The sequence below is a fragment of the Mustela nivalis genome (assembly GCF_964662115.1).
Source record: "Mustela nivalis genome assembly, chromosome: 6".
Lineage (NCBI taxonomy): Eukaryota > Metazoa > Chordata > Mammalia > Carnivora > Mustelidae > Mustela > Mustela nivalis.
This window is the reverse complement of record NC_139025.1, coordinates 1,779,045-1,797,524: the sequence shown is the minus strand read 5'-3', so window position 1 is coordinate 1,797,524 and position 18,480 is coordinate 1,779,045. Positions and strand designations below refer to the sequence as shown.

The 18,480-nt window shown below is 66.1% G+C and overlaps 1 protein-coding gene across 1 annotated transcript in view; it reads left to right on the top strand.

The window, feature by feature from the left end:
- Nucleotides 1–516: 516 nt before the first annotated feature.
- The window catches only part of PACS2 (phosphofurin acidic cluster sorting protein 2), a 55,669-nt gene continuing 37,705 nt past the window's right edge, over nt 517–18,480 (top strand). The window contains 1 exon segment of the mRNA XM_082737325.1: nt 517–753. Within this exon segment, the coding sequence (XP_082593451.1) occupies nt 635–753 (119 nt within the window). The 5' untranslated portion in view covers nt 517–634.

Genomic DNA, 18,480 nt, shown 5'->3' with positions numbered 1-18,480 from the left:
TTCCGGGCACCCCGAGGGCAGGGTCAGTGAGCGGGGGGCGGGACCGGCGGAGGCCCCGGGGTCGGGGCGTGGCGACACGGGGCGCGCGGGGCGGGGTGCTGGGCGGCAGCGGGCGGCCAGGGACGCGGGAGCGCGTGGGGCGCACGGGCCCCCGGAAGAGGGGAAAGAGGCCGTGCGGGGTCCCGCTCGGCGGCTCCCGGGGGGCGGGGCGGGCGGGGCGGGGCCGGTGCGCAGGCGCGACGCGCGCTCTCGCGGGCCGCGGGCCGGGGCGAGCGCGGGTCGCCGGCAGGGAGCGCGCGCGTCCCCGCACTTCCGGCGAGCGCTCCGCGGGCCGCGATTGGGCTCGAGGCGGCGAGCGCGCGCCCGCCCAGCCAATCGGCGGCGGCGGCGGGGCGGGGGCGGGGCGCGCGGCGCGGGGCGGGGCGGGGCGCGCGGCGCGGGGCGGGGCGGCCGCAGCCTGGTTGCCGCCCGCGGGCCTGTCCGCCGCCCGCCGGGCCGTCCCCGCCGCCCGCAGCCATGTGACCGCGCCGCCGCCCTCCGCGCGCCCGGCCCGCCCGCCCGCCCGCCCGCCGCCGCCGCGCGTCCGCGGCCCGGCCGCAGCCCAGGCCGCCGAGGGAGCGGCGGGGCCGGCGCCATGGCCGAGCGGGGCCGCCTGGGCCTGGCCGGCGCGCCCGCCGCGCTCAACACGCCGGTGCCCATGAACCTGTTCGCCACCTGGGAGGTGGACGGCTCCAGCCCCAGCTGCGTGCCCAGGTACGCCGCCGCCCGGCCGCTTTGTTCCCGCGCGCACCTGCCGGACGCCCGGGACCCGCGCCCGGACCGCCCGCCCGGGGCCGCCCGCCCGGGCCCTGCGCACTGCGTCGTCCCCGCCCGGGACGGCCCGCCTGGCCCCGTCCGCCAGGGACCCTGCGCCCGGGGTCCCCGCCCCGCACTGTCCCTCGGGGACCTGCGCCCCGGGGCCGTCCCCACCGGGGACCCCACCCGGGACCCCACCCGGGCCCTCGCGCGCGGGGAGGGGGCAGCCGGGACAGTGCAGCTGGCCGTCCCCCGGGACCCGCGCCCAGAGTCCCCCCGCCCGGGACCGCGCGCCCGGGACCTGGCAGCCCGGGCCCCCACCCAGGACGGTTGACCCAGGACCCGCACACGGGACCGTCAGCCCGGGGTCCCCCAGCCGGGGCCTCGCGTTTGCGCCCCCCTCTCGGGCGTGCGCGTTCTGTGGGAGCGACCTCTGACGCGTGAGGGCCCCCGAGGTCCTGGCGCCGCGGGAGGTTGTGGCGCCGGCTCCTCCGAGGCGCGGGGCGCTCACCTGCTTGGGCTCCCGGGCGGCATCCTGCACCTGTCCACGGCTGCGGCGCTGGTGGGTCGGCTCAGGTGTCTCCTCTCTCCACTGCTGTCAGATTTCCTTCTGCGGCCAGCCACCCTGTCCAGCTGGGCGTCCTGAGAGTGACCCGCGGGCCCGCAGTGTCCGGGGAACAACTCGGGCTGGGACCAGGATTGTACGGTTTCACCCAGCACACGCCTCTTTGCTCGCGGGGGCCTGCTCGGTCCTGCTGGCCCCTTACCTGCTTGCACCAGGCTTCCGAGTTAGAGACACCTGCGTGTCCATGAGCAGGGCACTTTGCACCGGGCTGTCAATTCCGCTTTGGTGAAAGACTGCCCGCTCCCTTGACCAAGACGTGCCTGGACCCCAGTGGGAGAAGCTGGTGGAGCTCTAGCCCACAGGCCAGTGCTCTAGCCAGATCAAGTCCACTCGGTCGGGCAGCTGCGTTTCTCCTGGCAGCTTGGACCTCTCTTGGTTTCTTCCTGGCTCGGTGGTCCCCCATGATGGAGCCCTCAAGCTGAGGAGGGGCCAGACTCGCACCAGAGTCTGTTCTGAGTGGACACCAGACCTCAAGAGCGCTCCATGGGTGAGGGCCTCAGGAGCGCCGTCCAGGCACAGGAAGTGGGTGGTGAGCTGCTGGGGGACCACACGCAGGCTCATCCTGCAGGTGTCACGGGGTGAGGAGTTGGGGTTCTGGTCCGTGGGGCTTGCCCACCACGAGTGCAGGGCTGGGAGGTCAGAGCACTGCTGTGCCAAGTGGACAGACTGGGCCCTTAACACACCCGCCAATCTGTATGAGGCCTCCTGTGCGACCTGAGGGTCAGCGTTAACAGGGCTTGCGGCGGAGGACTCCTGGTGCACCTGCCTCTTCTCTGGGAAGCCTCTGGGCTCGCAGCCAAGCTGAGGAGCATCTCCCGGGCCCAGCCTCCTTACCCTTGCCCATCCTGGGCATTTGCCTTAGAGTCGAGACTCACAGCCGGGGATCCCTGAGGACTTTCCCCCTCACTCCCCTTTTGTCCGTCCCCTCTGCGTTGTCACCACCACCACCACCCAGTCCACCACACCCGTCCTCTCCTTGCCTCCTGTGTCACTGCCCCCTTGATACTCCAAGTGTCCCCAGAAGGGGGGGTGCAGACAGGAGCCCGTCTTTGCTGCCCGTCCTCAGCGGCTTCCTGGGGCTTACCCAAAAGAGCCCTGACATTTACCTGGGGGTGCTGGGGGGTGGTAGCAGGAGAGGCCAGGAGGTAGGAGCTGCCTTTGGGGCGTGGCCTGCCCCTCCTGGAGCTGGTCTGGGACGTCCACTCCAGTGAGTGTTGGGGGAGGGTGTGGGCGGGGGATGTGGGGGCTGGCGGGACAGGGCTGGGGTTGGGAGCTCCGTGGCTCTGCCTGGGTGGGATGTAGGGGTGGGGGTGGCATGGTGATGCCCCAGGGCCATCGAGTGGTCAGGGTAGGCCGGCAGAGTTGACGGGTTGACCGTCCAGAATGTTGGTTGGAGCGGATGCCCTCCTACTTTACTGGAGAGCAGACACCCTCCCCGAGAGGGGGTGCTCGTCCCTTGCCTGTGCCTTCTGCGCGTGCGAGCCCTCGGACGGGCTGTTCTCAGCTTGCTCCTGGGACTTTCTGTGGAAGGGGTCACACTCCCTCTATCCCTTTGAGTGTCTTGGTTTGGCCCGGTCTTTACGTTTTGGAGTGATGTTGCGCCAGTGGCTGTCTCTGCCGTGTGGTCCCTGCGGAATGACAGTCCCTACTGTAAGGGGACCTGGGGCTTGGTCGGCCAGTTTCGTCTGTGCTGCGGTCGGCACCCGAGTGCCGGTCCTCTGTGCGTGTGTCGCTGCAGGCGGCCGGCCTGGCGTCAGCACCGGCCCGTAGTGGGGTTTGGGGGGCTGTGATCAGTGTGACACCGGGCTGCTTCGTGGAGCGCGGTCGCGCCAGCGCCAGCCCCCGCTGGCGGGGACGCCCGTCCCCAGCGCTGCATTCTTGCCAAGGTTTTGCCTGGCTTTTCATTTTTGCCAGTCTGGTGGGTGTGAAGTGGTGTTGTGGCTTTCATCTGAATCCCTCTGATCACTAACGCAGGCCGCTTGCACGTCCTTGTCCCTTCTTCGGCCAAGTTTTCTTTTTGCTTCTCATCTTTGTTTTTCTCCTGGACTTGAGTCTCAGCATCGTCTTCAGGGGACTGTAATCCCTGCCCGGCCAGAAGTGCTGGACAGTCTTCTTGCAACGATGTGAATTTCGTGCCGGTCTGCAAGGTCTGTGCCCCTGCCTTCGGCTGGGCTGGCTCTTGTTCCCTGCTCGGCCCTTCTGATCGTGGTGGCAAGTTCCCTGCTCCCCACAGGGCCTACTGCCGGGGGTCAGGGCTGTACCTCGAGGGAGGCCCGACGGCGTGGTATCCTCGAGGAAGCCTCCCGCAGTGCTCCTCCCAGTGACCATCGGCAGCTGTGTCCCACCGTTCCCAGCCGCCTCCTGGGCGTGCCCCGCTGCTGGGGTTCCCCAGGCAGCCTCCTGGGCCCCCACCCTGCATCTCGGCAGGTTCTGGGTCCTTTTACACTATGAGCTTCCTACTCCTGCTGGACATTAGTCACCAGTTTCTAAATGCTGTGAGGCCGCCCGTCCTCTCCTGTGCGTGTTGTTCCCTCAAATCTTGGACGAACTCCTTGTGTGCATCCTTAGTGTGTTTGCGGGTCCTGGTTGCGGGGCTGCGTGCTAGAGGCATGTCCAGCCGGCAGTGCCTGTTTTGGTGATGCTGTGCCCGCCAGCCACATCCCAGCGAGACCATGCACTGCTCTGCGCCTGCAGGCCGGTCCTGGTTCCCAGCCTGGCGCCGGTGGCACGCGGCTCCCGGGGACTCCACAGCTCCCCCCATCCCATGGCGTGGCACCCGGTGCTGCGGCTCTCAGCAAGCGGCTGGGTTGTTGGCAGTTGGAGGCTCTGGGGCTCAGAGCCGCTGCGACCGCCCGTCCAGGGCAGGACTTGGGAAGTCGCTTGTCGCCGCTTGTCTTCCAGAGGAGCGGCCGTGCGGAGGTGGGCACCTGTCGGGTTCGGGAGGAGCCGCGGTGCCCTGCGGTGGGCTCATGGCCGGGGCCGTGCCGCTCGCCACACCGCCGTGCGGGACTACCAGCCGTCTGACCACTCCTGTGCCTGACGGGCGTGGGTGTCAGCATGACAGACGGGTGTCGTAAACACTTCTGAGTGTCCTGTGACTCTCCTTGAGCCGCTGTTGTGTCACGTAGGGTCACGTCAGGGAAATGGTTTTCTAGCGTTACGCGGACCTTCCGTCCCGGAGGAGGTCACGCAGCGCCACCCTTCTTGCTTGCTGGTGGGCTCCGGTGATCGCGACCGGGGACTCGTGTGTAGATGCGTAGGGTCTGCGATACCCCAGGGATGTGCTTCAGAGCAAGGGCTCGTCCGCTGTGCTGTGGGTCGTTGCCGCGAGCCTGGAACCGTGCGCCCTCGGAGGGTTTGGGGAAAGTCTCCCGGGAAGTCACCGTACCGTAGGGCTGCTCTGTGGGCAGCACAGCCTGGGTTCAGGGCTGTCAGCGGCATAGGGCGCTCGCCCCGCCCGAGCTAGCTTCTTACAAAACATGTATTCCTGAGAATTTGTCCGCTTTGTCCAGCTTTTCAGGTTTATTGGGACCAAGTTGAGCAGCTGATCTGTGCGCCGTGCTCTTCCGTTCCCTCCATTGCTCGCGCGGGTGGGCGGGGGTGGGGCGCCCGGCCGCGGCCCGGGGGAGCGCTGTGTGTCCTGCCGCTTCTGCTGCTCCGTCCCGTTCCTGAGGACAGACGCGCGGCTCCTTAGTTCTTCCTGGTTTCCTCTCGTACAAGCTTCGACGTGGACGGTCGTTCCCCTGAAAATACACGTATTTCTTTCAATCTCCCGCCGCTCTTTCTTTAATCTGTCGGGATTTTCGGAGTTTCTCGAGAGACAAACATGTGGGGACTTTTCTAGTTACTGTCCCGTGAGCTTCCCACGGCTCCTCTCTTAGCCGCGCTGCGGGCGGAGAAAGTGCTCGGTGTGGCGGCGGGTCCTTAGGGTTTTCGGAACGTGCCTTCTGGCTCCGTCTGAGCCGTTTCGAGCCTGCTCTGTGTGTGCGGACCAGGAGTGTGTGTCTGGCAGTGGACGGTGTGTGAGGTCTCTCCGCGCACAGCAAGCCTGCTCGCTGCGGTCGGAGCTCTGTTCCCCTTTCTGTCTGCGGGACGAGCGTGGAAACCTTACCCGGTGCGGGGCGGACTCGTTTCTCTCCGAGTTCTGTCGTTCTGAAACCAAGTTCTCAGGCATACCTGTTTGGTTAGAGCACCTCCCCGTGGGGCGCCTGGGTGGCTCCGTGGGTTAAGCCGCTGCCTTCAGCTCAGGTCATGGTCTCACGGTCCTGGGATCGAGCCCCGCATCGGGCTCTCTGCTCGGCGGGGAGCCTGCTTCCTCCTCTCTCTGCCTGCCTCTCTGCCTACTTGTGATCTCTGTCTCTGTGTCTAATAAATAAATAAAATCTGAAAAACAAACAAACAAAAAAACAGCTCCCAGGTCTTCGAAGTTCAGGCACATGTGACTCTGGTCGTGCTTTCCTTCCGACCGTGCGTTGGTGATGGAGGCTCTGGGTGGCGTCTGCCTCCTTCTTTCCCGTCCTTTCGGTCAGACCCCGCGTCCATACGCCACATGTGCTTTTGGTTCTTCGCCGCGGATCTGGAATCCATTTCCGTTCAATCCGACAAGCTTAAGTTTTTAGCTAGAACTTTCCGTCTGTTGTCATTTATCAAAATCATTGATATTTGGGTTTATATCGATCATTTTATTTCTGTGCTTATTATTTTCTGGTTTTTATGTCTGCTTTTCTCTTGTCTTCCCTTATCTCCCACTGACTTTTTTCCTTACTCTGTTTCCACCTCATATAGCAGTCTGAAATGCGGCAGTGTTTCTGTCTCTTCGGCGGCGACTTTGTGACTTGCAGCTGCTCGTGTTCCGTGGGGAAGGAGCAGAGGGAGAGGATCCCACGCAGGCGCCACAGCCAGTGCGCCCAGCGCCGCACCCCGCGGGTCGGTCTCGTCACCCTGAGATCACGACCTGAGCTGAAACCAAGAGTCGGAGGCTTCCCTGACCGAGCCCCCAGGCGCCCCCATACTGGCTATATTTCAAAGTTAATTTATCTTTATCCTATTCCCGACAGACGCGGGGACGGACCCCAGAACCTGTTATTTTGACCCAACCCTTGCCTGCTCATGCACCGTGTTCAGCATTCATCGTCCTGCTGAGCCCACGAGGCGTTGTTGTTCCTTCGCTTTGTGTGCGCTGGGTTACCCTCGACGCTCACCACTTCCCTTCATTCTTCGGCAGCTCGGAACTTGGAACTGCTTTCTCCCTTTAATGTCTGAAGATGCATCTTTAGGGTTTGCTTTAGTGAGGGTGTGTCGGTAGCTAACTCTGTGTTCTCGAGACGCTTGCCCTGGCTTCTGGAGGGTGTCCTGGGGGTGGGTGCAGGCGGCACCTCCGCTCCGCACATGGACAGTGTAGCCCCTGACTGTGCTTGGTTTTGCTCTCGAGAAGTCAGCTGCCCATCTGGGGAGAGTCACCTGAAGGTCTGTCCTTCTCCCTGGCGGCTTCGCCATCCCCCCTCCGGTGTCCAAGCGTGGCTTTCTCCTGATACTGCCGTGGTCAGGGTTGGGCTTTCCAACTCTGGAGTGCTGGGCCGTGTCCACGCCCTCAGCCTGGTGGTTGCCCCTGCCCCGTGCTGTGTGTTCTCCCATCGCGGTGCGTGTGTAGTGACCACAGTGGGGGCGTGGTGAGCGCGGGCTGGGCAGGGTTCGCGTGTGCCTGTGACGGTCGGCAGTTTTCAGCCCTTCCTTCTACTTCTGTCCACGTGCCGCTGCCCCTGCAGCCCGCACGAGGGCCACTGCAGCTGGCGGCGATGGCGCCGTCTCCCAGCCCTGCCCCAGCCTGGCACAGACGTTGAGGGGCTATGGTGAACGCTCCTGGAGCTGAATGGAGGGGCTCTGCTCTGGACGGTGGGTTCTGTTTCACGTTGGGAGGAAGCCGGCGTCGCTCTCCTTGGGGGTGTGTGCTGGGGAGCGGGGCAGGCTGGACCATGGGCCGCGCCAGCGGTGAACTTGGCCCGTGGCTGGGGCTGTCAGATGTGGGCATGGGGGGGGCAGGCTCTGAGAGTGGACCGGGTGCTTGCGGCGTCTGAAGGATCAAGTCTGCTCTGGGGGAGAGGCTAGGAAGCCGGCTCCGCAGCCTGCGAGCTGTGAGGTCTGTGGGGCGACTGTGCGCCTCCACCGCGCCTTACGGAAGCTCCCTTCAGCCCGCCCGCACATGTGTGTGCATACGTGTGCGTACGTGTGCACGCCCGGGCCGCGTGTCTGCTTCCGTGCCTCCCGCGCAGAGCAGGCTTCTGTGAGGAAGGGAGCAGCTGCTGTAAAGGGCCTGAGCAGGGGGTCTGCTGGGGCACACGTGTGGTCCCGTGCGGTGCCTACGGGTCTGTGAACTCAGTGGGGACCCCTGAGGCACCTCTTGGGATCTGGCACCCACCCCCTGCTTCTGCCCAACGCGCTGGCCGTCCCACCAGCGGGGCGGAGGACGGAGAGTGTCCATGGTGCGGGGGGGAGGGGACGGGTCCAGAGAGCGGCTCTACACTGGCGAAGGACGGTCTTTTCGACCCTGTGGTGGGTCAGTCTCAGGGGTCCTCCTGGAGCGGGCACACGGCGACGGGCTCTCAGAGGCTGGCGGGCAGGGTGGGGAGCACTGGCTGCCGGGCACCTGGGCCCCCCGCGTCGGGCTCCACGAGTCTCGCGCAGCACTGCAGGACATCTGCGCGTCCCCGCAGGAGGCACCGGGCAGAGCGTGGACTTGACACAGAGTGTGGCAAGTGCGTGGAGCTGCTGGCTGCGGCCTGGCCTGTGCGTTGTGGGCTCCCATGGCCGCGCGGCTCGGCGGCGGATCGGGGGCTCGCCCTGAAAGCAGCGTGCGAGTGTTCCCAGGCTGCTTACGTCCAGGGTGCCAGGGTCCCGGCGTGCAGGGCAGGCGCTGCCAGGCACTGCGAGCGCCAGGGTCTGGTGCTGGCCTCGGTGTCGCGCCGTGTCTCCAGCCTGCACTGGACCCCGGGCCCCTGGAGGAAGGCTGTGTTCCGTGCTCCGCCCCTGACCCGGGGAGAAGCAGATGCCCCTCAGGGCCTCTCTCAGCACCGTCCACGGGCAGAGCCCAGCTGCTGCGGGCCTGGCCCTTCACGCCCCGCGGAGTCAAGGCTGCAGCCCTGGGCCTGTGGTTGGTTCACCCAGGGTGGGTCCCCGGAGGAGGGGCACCTGGCAAATGATGTTGGCGGCACCTCAAGGGGCAGAGACGGCGGTGGGAGGCACCAGAGAGCGGGCGCGCCGCCCTTCTTGTGGCCAGCCTCGCCGTGGCCTTTTCTCACTGCCCCTGCCCCGGCCACACGTCGCCCCCAGCCATGGTGCCGAGACCCTGCGGTGCAAGGAGAGGCCCTGAGGCACCTTTGTCCCTGTGGTGGGACAGGATGGGACAGGGTGGCCGTGGCCACAGGGGGCTCAGGGGACACAGACGTCGTCCGGTGGGCTGGGTGGGCCATGGGAGGAGCCTGGTCCGGCCTTTTCCTGCTACATGCTGGGTCTTGCCCTTGGCAGAAAGGGAGGTGCTTCGTCGGCCCCATGGCTGGTGGCAGCTGGCCGGGTCCTGTCTCGGTGGCCGTCCCACGGCTCCAGCGCGCTCCCCTGCACACGTGCTGTGGGCCCAGGTGGGCAGCGCGGGTTCAGGCGTCTGTCCGCGCTGTCACCCTCTGGCCGCTGTGGCGGTGGAGCCCTGTTGGTAGGGGCTGGCCCGTCTCTGTCCCCTCAGCCCTGGGCAGGCCCTTGGAGGCCCTTCCCTCCACCCGGGTTTGGTTGTGCCTCCTCCAACCTGCCGGCTCTGCCCTGGGGGGGCCACACGGTCTCTGGCCTCCTCCGTGTGGCACAGGCTCCTCCCTGTCCACGGCCGCTCAGTGGGGAGGGCACATGTGGCCCATATTGGGCCTGTGGTGACGCCCCCAGGGCAGACCCTTGGGTGGCCGCTGGGGTGATTGTGTGTGAGTCAGAGCCTCTGACCGGTGCCCTTGGGGGCGTCTGCATCTTCCACTTAACCTGAGGCTCACCTTCTAGGGTGACCGCTGCTGACCTCGTGCCCCGTAAGGGCGTGTCTTTGCGTCATGGCCGGTTAGCCCTGCCCTGGTCTTGGATGAGCTTGTGCTGGCCTCAGCTACCGCGGCGTGAGGAACGGCTCTGTGCAGGTGTCCCCAGGTCCCAGGAGGGCGGGTGTCCCCCTGCTTCTGAACTCGGTGGGGCGCTCTGTGCTGGCTCAGGCCCCACAGCTCACCCCTGCCCACCTGGGAGTGGACACTGCATCCCCAAGGCACCTAGAAGTGGCTCAGGCCGGGTGTCCCGTGCGGGGTGGGCTCTGGTCAGTGAATCGTGGTGCTGAACCGTGGGCACGGCTGGGTGCAGGCCGCCTGGAGGTGCTCTGCAGTGGGCCTGGAGAGGCAGTGGGGCTTGGGGACCCCTCCTGTGCTCTACAGTGGCCCAGGCTGTCCACCTCAGCTGGGCTGTGCTTGGCAGTGGGGCCACCTTGGCTGTGAAGACCTGTCCCGGGATGTGGGCTCTGGTGACCTGGCCCGCAGCTGCTTCACTGTTCACTGGGCGCCCCGTGGGGGCCTGGGCTGCGGCCTGTCCTCCGTGGCAGGGGGGCTCTTGCTGAGGCTTGATCATGTCCAGAGGGCACTGGGGAGCGGCACCAGTGCACCCCCTCTCTGGCCGGCTCTGGCAGGAAAGGAACGAGCGGGCCGTGTGTTTACAAACACAGAGCTTGTCCAATGACGCATCCCGAGGCAGGATGATGAACTCATTTGTGGGTGTGGGGTCCCCGAGAGACAGGCGTGAGGACAGGGTGGGGGCTGATCTATGGCTGGGGTTGAGTAGGGCCCTACTCGGAGCCGGCCCACGGAGGGAAGGTGGTGGCGGTGGCGCAGAGGAGAAGGGGCAGCCGGGAAGCTGAGGGTCTGGTGGGGGGGCACACAAGGGCTCCCCACCAGCCGCTGGGCTCTTGGGCAGCACCGTGGGAGCGGAGGCCGTCTTCGTGCTTTCTGCCCAGCTTGTGGGTGCTGCTGCCGCCGGTCCCTGGCGAGGAGAGAGAGGCTGAGGCCTGGGGTCTGCGCGGGGGTGGGGGGGAGGATGGGCTAGACTATCTGTGGGTCCCAGACTATGTCACTGTGGCCCTGGCAGGTCATGGAAGGTTCCAGAAGTGTGTTGACTTGTAGCCCAGCCCTGGAGCAGGACCAAGTCCCCGAGCGCCCCCCATGGGCTTGGTCTTGGCAGAAAAAAGCCTCATGCAGGGGGCAGATCGGCTGTGGGGGCCGTGGGGAAGGTTTCCCAGGAGGGGCTGGTAAGCGTGGGGGTGCGCCCATGCCCTCTGCCCAGCACTGAGGGCCTGCTCGGCCCTGCCCTCGCCGTCTTTTTTTTTTTTTTTAAGATTTTATTTATGTATTTGACAGGAAGAGATCACAAGTAGGCAGAGACGCAGGCAGAGAGAGAGGGAGGAAGCAGACTCTCCACTGAGCAGAGAACCCGATGCGGGACTCGATCCCAGGACCCTGAGACCATGACCTGAGCCGAAGGCAGAGGCTTGACCCGCTGAGCCACCCAGGCGCCTGTGCCCCCGCCTTCTAGATCTAGCAGAGGATGAATCCCTATTTTGTCTCTTGGAGAATAGTTTCCTCAAAAAAGGATGATAATGCCCCTCCCCTCCGGGGTGCGTGGCTGCTGCGGGGAGACGGGCAGGCTGCTGGGGCTCCGCAGCTGTTCGGCACAGGGACCTGTCAGGGCGGGGACAGCTTTGTGCCAGCCGCCGCTGGGGGGGCTCAGGAACCCGTGTCCTTGGAAAGCTGGGATGTCCCGCGTACCTGCCTGCCTGTGGCTCCAGGCAGAGAGGGCTCTGGGGACAGCGCGATTGGCCGGCGGCGAGGAAGCCAGGCAGACCTTCGGGCTCTGCCACCGCCACTGCCCTTCCTTTAAGTTGCCGCGCGCTGGGCCGCCGCATGGAGCGTTGTGTTTACAACAAACAGCAGCGCGTCTAAGTCTGATTAGCCGTCTTGACGGCGTCTGCGGAATTCCCTCCACCCGGCCGCTAGTCCAGTTCCCACGAAGAGGAAGGGGACAGGGAGATCCCTGCTCCTGAGACATGCAGCTTGGTGCCGGACTGTGGGGCTCTTGGCCCAGGGGGACAGGCAGGCAGACCCAGAGTCGCACAGCAGGGAAGGGCAGAGTCGGCGGGCTTCGGTCCGACACCCTGGGCCGCAGATCGACCCTCACAGTAGGGCAAGGTGAGGCCAGGGCGGGAGTTCTCATCCTGCCGGCCCCGCGCTGGGCCCCTGGAGGGCGCCCACGGTTGTTGAGGCCCCCAGCGCGGCCTCGTCCCCCTGTCCCTGCACACCCCTCCCCCACGCCAGGTGCCCAACTTGGCAGTCCCGTTGTCATTTGAGATTTGCTCCCTGGCCGCTGTTGCCTTTCCTGCCTGGAGGCGCAGCCCCCGGAAGCCGGCCCAGCCTGCTGTCCCCCGGCTGCTGCCCGCGGCCCTCCTGCACCAGCCTGGACACCAGCCTGGCAGATGGTTTGGGGGGGACGCAGGGGCCTCCAGGAGCTCTGGGAGAGTCTTGGGCTCTAGTGTGGTCCACTGGGGCAGGGGTCCTGAGTACTCTCTGGGGGTCTCACTGTGACGGAAGCATCCGGAGCGCTGCTTGAACGGGGGGAGGCAGGCGGTGTGCGTCGTGGGGCACAGCGGTGGCGCTCTCCCCAGACCCGAGGCTCCGGGTGGCTGCGGGCCCACAGTCCCCCACAGGCACGTGGAGAGGCGAGGGTCCAGCCGCCGTCCAGCTCTGGTCCTCGCCTGCCGGGCTACGAGGCAGGGCCCCCCTGACCCGGTGGTGGGGCACCATCCTAGCTCTTTTCGGCTGTGGGCACGGCGCTGCTTTGCATGGGGAGCTAGGGGTCCTGAGCGATGACTGCTGGGCCCTGGAGGATGCAGGCCATGACGTTGACCTGACCTCGGTGTGACTGTCCCTCGCTTGGTGACAGCTCAGGCAGTACCTGAACCTGCTCCCTGCTGGCCCCGGGGGCAGGGGTGTGCCTGAGAATGACTCAGTGCTGGGCCCTGGGCTCCCCGAGCAGAGGGAGGGGCGAGAACAGCCCTGGACACGGGAGCCCGAGACCCAGGCTTTCCGGGAGGCTGCTCCTGGGAGGAGACGTGTGGGCACAGACCCCTTATTGGACCCCCGCTGCGGCTTCTCTGGTGACCCTTGGGGGGGCGGCCAAGAGAGATCTGGAGGGCGTGGGCGTGTCTGGGAGAGGAGGTCGTGCTCGCAGCCCAGCCGGAGGCCTGTCTCTGGGGCTTGGGTGAGCGGGGGAGGGGCAGGGCTGCAGGGGGCCGGTGGCTTCGGGGCAGGGGAGCCACCGTCCTGGCTCGACCCCCTGTTTCTCAGAGGAGCCAGTGTCAGAGCAGGGTGTGGGTCGGGGTGTGTGGCCTGGGGAGCGTGGCACAGCCCTGGAGGCCTTGGGCAGGGCCGGGCGGGCAGTTAGCGCTGCGTTCTCCGGGGCTGTGTGTGCCACACACAACGGAGCTGCTGGTGACGTGGGTGTGTCCAGGCAGCCGGGGGGGGGGGGCGTGGAGGGAGGGACGGGGGCCACTGCTGGCGGAGGGAGTGTGGTCAGAGTGTGGGGCTCCTGGGGCAGGACCCCGGCCAGGAGGGCTGGAAGTGCCTGCGGGGTGGTCTCCCAGAGAGCTGGGCTGCATGTGCCCACGGCGTGTTGGTGAGAGGGCAAAGGACGCAGCTTCCTGGAGCTTTGTCTGGTGGCCTTTCCCAGCCGAGGCCACGGACGTGAGGACCACGGCCATGCTCCTTCCCTGTGGGTCTCTGTTCACGGACCCACGGACCCCTGGCCAGCGGAGCGAGCGGCATCTCCCTGTGGACCCTGGCCCTGGGGCCGGAGCTGCTGCTCCCCAGGTCACCAGCAGCCCCCTGCCCCACTCGGGACCTGGCCCTCGCACCTTCTGCAGGAGATCGGGAGGCGGCCAGAGCCGGCCGTGGCTCCGCTACCTGGGACAGGCCCCGGTCCTTTCCGCCCGCGTCCCGCTCTCGGTCTTTGGCGCATCTTGACATCATGTTGACATCACCGCGGTGCCTGCCGTGGCCGACGTGGTCCTGGCCAGCCCGAGCGCGCGGTCCCCTGGCGCTCACTCGTGAAAGCCAGGCTGACCTCTGACTGGCCGTGAGGGATTTGCACTCACGTCGGTTATCTTTGTTCTGCTTTTCCTTTGCTGTTTTGGTCATTTTTTTCTTCAGAAACTGATCAAGGTCAATTGGCTTCTTTTACTTCCTCCAGGAAACGTGTTCTCTGGTCTCTTTCTCTGTTGCCGGCTTGTGTGGAAAGGACGCTTAGGGACCTTGAAGGGAAAACAAAACCGTCCTGCCGCCCGGCCCCTGTCCCCTGTGCATAGTGGGACCAGCCTCAGGGCTCCCAGATTCCTGCCCTCAGCCCTTTGAGGGTCCTGGCCTCCGGGCTCTGTGGTGGTTTCAAGAGGTTCGAGACAAGCCTGCTCCCGGTTCCTCGGGGGAAATCGTGTCTTGCCAGGTCCTCGGAAGGGCTTCCTTTGGGTCTGGTGCCCGGGGCGCGACTCCCTGGATGGCGTCAGAGCTGCCCTGGGGACGCTGAGGCGCGCGAGCGCATGGGTTGCTCCTCATCATCCGGGGGCTCCGCGAGCCGTTCCTGACGCAGTGGGGCGTGCACATGTCCCCCAGGCCTGCTCCAGGGGCCCCTGCTGGCCAGTGGGTGCTGTTGGGGGGCAACCCTGGGCACACTCAGGAGCCCTGGGCAGAAGCCGCAGCCAGAGCCGGCTGTGGGTGAGAGCAGGGGTGCGCAGCGGGCAGGTGGGGCACCCGACCCCGTGATGGTAGGGTTGCTGTTCCCTGTGGGCCTCCGGGTACCCGGGCTTCCTCGGGGAGGCTGCTCTGCAGGCGGCCGTGTGGCTGCAGTGGGTCCGTGCCCGCGGAAGTGTCCATCCAGCAGCTGCGGGCTCTCCTGCCTGGGCCGCCTCATACCGTCACACAGCAGGTCGGGTCTCGACATGCGCTTGGGAAACAGAATTTAGTCTGTAGCACCCACTGCCCCCCAGTGTTTTGGGGGGTACCTCCAGCGTGGGGCGCACCTCTCCTGCCCCGTTGCAGGTCTCCGCTGTCCCTTCCCCCGACCGTGTCTGTGGGCAACATCGCTGCTCTTTATCCGCGTGGACCCGGGGCCTGGCAGAGCCCGGGACCCGGCTGGGTCAGGCCCACGTGGACCGTACCAGCTCTGTCTGCTCCCGGCTCCCAGCCGTGGGCTGCCTCGTGGGACCCCCTGCCTCCCTTCTCCTCCGGGGGCTCAGGCTGCCCCATGCACATTCCCATTACCGGACAACCTGGAACCACCTGGTGCCCTCCGGGGTGGCCGCAGCCCATGCCCAGCGGGGGCTGGTTCTGTCCCTCCCTGGAGCCTGCCTGTGTTGGGGGGCTGCACACGGCACGGTACTCTGCGGTCAGCCGTGGGCCCCACACCTTGTGACGGCCCATCACTGAGGGCCGTGTGACCTAGAATGGGCTTGCTGTCCCTGCAGGGAACGTTCTTGCTCCTTCTCTGGGTTAGCCTGGGACAAGACTGGGCAAGCCTCCTTCCAGGACAGCGCTGGGCAGGGGCTCACCTGCCAGAGACAAGGTGGGGTTGTGTTCCCCTCTAGTGGCTGGTGAGGGGCACCTGCATGCCTGGGGCCGGGGCGACCTCTGAGGCATCTGGGTCACCGATGGGGGACGCAGCCCCAGGAGGAGAGCCCCTGATGTTTGGTGGCCCACGGCCAACGCTCTTGTGGAAAGTGGTCTCGTAGCTGCGGCTGGCTGGAGATTTGGGGGTCCCAGGCTGCTCGGAGCACCTCCCAGCAGACACATGGTACTCCCCGCAGGCTCCAGACTCTTCCCTTCGGGTGGCCGCGCGGACCACTGACACCAGCAGCTCCCTCAGGGACTGGCCCCTGCGCCCTTCCTCCGGCCCCTCTGTGGGCAGGCTGGCTGGACGGGGGCCCGGAGGTGGGCTCACAGGGACCCAGCCGCCCCTCCTTCCCTTTCCTTCCGGGGCTCCCAGCCTCGTCAACAAAGGCCTTCCTGGCCCCATGTGCTGGCCAGTGGAGACACCTCTGACCTTGCCTCCTGATCAGCAGGAAGCAGCCTTGTCCCAATAAGGCTCACACCAGAGACATCAGAGAAGGCCGAGCTGGCCACTCGGAGCTGGCAGTCCCCAGAGGCTCCCGGGGAAGGGTGACCAGTGTTTAGGGACATGGGCAGAACCAGACCCTCAGCCTGGCGCAGAACTTCTGACGAACCGTCCAGCCACCGCTCTATGTCGCTGGTGTGTCTTTACAGGAAGCCGCTGGTCCCCGCGCCTCACCTCCCCAGCCTCGCACGGACACCGCTCTGTGGCCTGGCACACCTGGAGTGGGGCGTGGGGGGCCCGCTCTCGGACTGGCTGAGCTCCAAGGGGCGGCTGGAGCGTGGGGGCCCCTGGCTAGCGGCCACCGCAGAGCCTGAGCTCCCACCAGGGCAGACACACGACTGCACGGATGGGTCAGCTTCTCTACACAAAAGGCCCCTTAGTTTTCCGTCCTACCAAACACACACTCAGCGCGTTTGGGACCCCGGAGGAATGTCCCCGCGCGTGGCTGCGATGGCAACCCCTCCCCCATGCCTGGAGGGAAACTGTACAAGTCAGCGTTTGGCTCAGAGGGCCAGCCCGGGCGCTCGTCTGTTCCGCAGAAACCCGTGCTGCACCCCCCTTGTGCCCTGCAGGCCCGTGAGCCATCCTCGGAGCCAGGCCTGGCGGGGCCCCTCCTTGGCCACATGGGGTGCCCTGTCCCGGCCGCCCTGGAGCAGGGCTCAGTCCCTCAGTGGGTTGGTGGGGTTACTAGTTCGCCCCGTGGAATCAGCCTTCGGCGGAGCCGGGGCCGGGCGTCCGGCAGAAGTGCGCGCGGCGGCGTCAGAGGGCAGCGTGAGGGCAGCGTCACTCAGGCTCGTCCCACACCAGCGTCACTCACGTCACCCCGGGCAGGGTGGGCGTGGCACAGGACGGTACGCAGACCACGTTCCCAGAGCGTCCCTCGCAGTGCGGCTGCACCACTGTTCTCCGATGGTCCGTGGCTGTGAGCCGTCGGGCCCGACGTAGCGTACCCTGTGCGTGTCGGGAAAACTGCCGAGGTTTCGGGCACCCATCGGGGGTCTCGGAGCCTGTGCCTCAGACAGGGGAGGCTCCCTCACGAATGTCCACCACGGTGCCCTGCACAGTCACCAGAAGGTGTGAAGAGCCCACATGTCCATCAGCGGGTGAACACGCGAGCAAAGCCTCTGGGGTACGGGGCCGTTTCTCTGCCCTCTGCAACCTGGACGGCTCTGGGGAGCGTGCTCGGCCGAGAAGCCAGGCACAAAAGGCCGTGTGCCCTGTGGTTCCCGTCCCTGGGGCGTCCAGACAGGAGGACCCATGGGGCGGGAGCAGACTGGTGTCTGCCAGGTCTGGGGCAGGACGGTGGGTGGCAGCCGAGGGGCTGGGCCAGCTCTGTACGTGATGAGACGTTTGGGGTTACAGCTGCTGATTGCTTACCGGTGAATGTATCAAGTGCCACTGATTTGAAAACTTTAAAATGGCCAATTTTGGGGCACCTGGGTGGCTCAGTGGGTTAAGCCTTTACCTTCGGCTCAGGTCATGATCCCAGGGTCCTGGGATCGAGCCTCGCATCGGGCTCCCTGCTCAGCGGGGAGCCTGCTTCCTCCTCTCTCTCTCTGCCTGCTTGTGCTATCTGTCTCTGTCTCTGTCTCTCTGTCAAATAAATAAATAAAATCTTAAAAAAATAGAAAAAATAAAATGGCTAATTTTACATTATATGTACTTCACCTCAGCAACAAGTGACGTGGACGGGCAGCAAGGACGGGTCTGGGCTCCAGCAGGTGGCCGGCAGGGGAGCTGGTCTGCGGTGCTGCCAACAGTGGGGCCTCCGCAGGCTCGCGGGCCCCGGGAGCACCTGCCGGGGGGTGTGCTGCGCGTGGCAGGTGTCTGGGCCCGTGGACATCTCGGGAGACAGCCCCCTCTCCTGGGGGGTGCTCCCTGGGGCCTTGGGGTCCTGCTGCCCTCACTCATTCTTGGGTGTTTGGCCGGAAATCCTGGGTGTGCACAGGAGGTGTCCGTGGGTGCTTGGGGGCAGTGCCCTCCCGGAACCACGGACTTTCCCGTGGCTGGAGCTTTTCAAAGTGAGACGGTGGCGGGGGAGGGGGCGCGTGCGTGTCCTGCTCTGCCCTCAGCCTCAGGGCTCCGGGCAGCAGGGGCTGGACAGCAGCCCTGGAAGGTTCTGGAGCCTGAGGTCACTGGGGCTACGGTCCGCACTTCTGTGGGCCGCCTCTGTGGCTGTCGCCCACGTTCTGGCCATGTTTGTCTTTTTGTTGTGCTTCTGTAAGAGGCTTTGTGCCCTGGACATTAGTCCTTTGTCTGCCCGCGGCTGTTTTCCTGCATCTGTTGTCTGACTTAGCTCGCACTAACGTCCACGTTTCGCATCTCGGGACCAGTGGGTCTCCTGCGCTGGGGTCTTGTGCCTTCCTCCCTGCGGCGTGGTGTACCTGGCCCCTCCTCCCCGGCGAGAACTGCCTGCCTGTGCCGGGCATGCTGGGCCCTGGGGCTGGTCCTGCTGTTGGGCGGTGAGCACTTCCCGGCTCCGAGCGCCCTCCGCGAGGAGGGAGACAGGCAGTGACCTTGCAGCTCGGGCCTGGTTGCTGCCGTGGGGGGACCACAAGCAGGTGGGGGCCTGGCTTGGACCCTGGGCTGGAACGCGGGAGGTCTTGGGTGGCGCCGCCCGTCGGGCCTGCCCAGAGGCTGGGTGGAGGCGGGCACCGGGCATCTCCATGCCAGCAGGACCTGGGAACAGCAGGGCAGGTGATGTGGGGCTGACGGGAGCAGGGCCAGGAGGACAGCACTTCCAGGAGATGGAGAGGAGTCGGGGCAGGACGGCCAAGGCTCCAGCCCTGGGTGGTCATGAAGACCCCGGCCACGCACGGGAGAGGCTGCGTGTTGGGAGCTGTCAC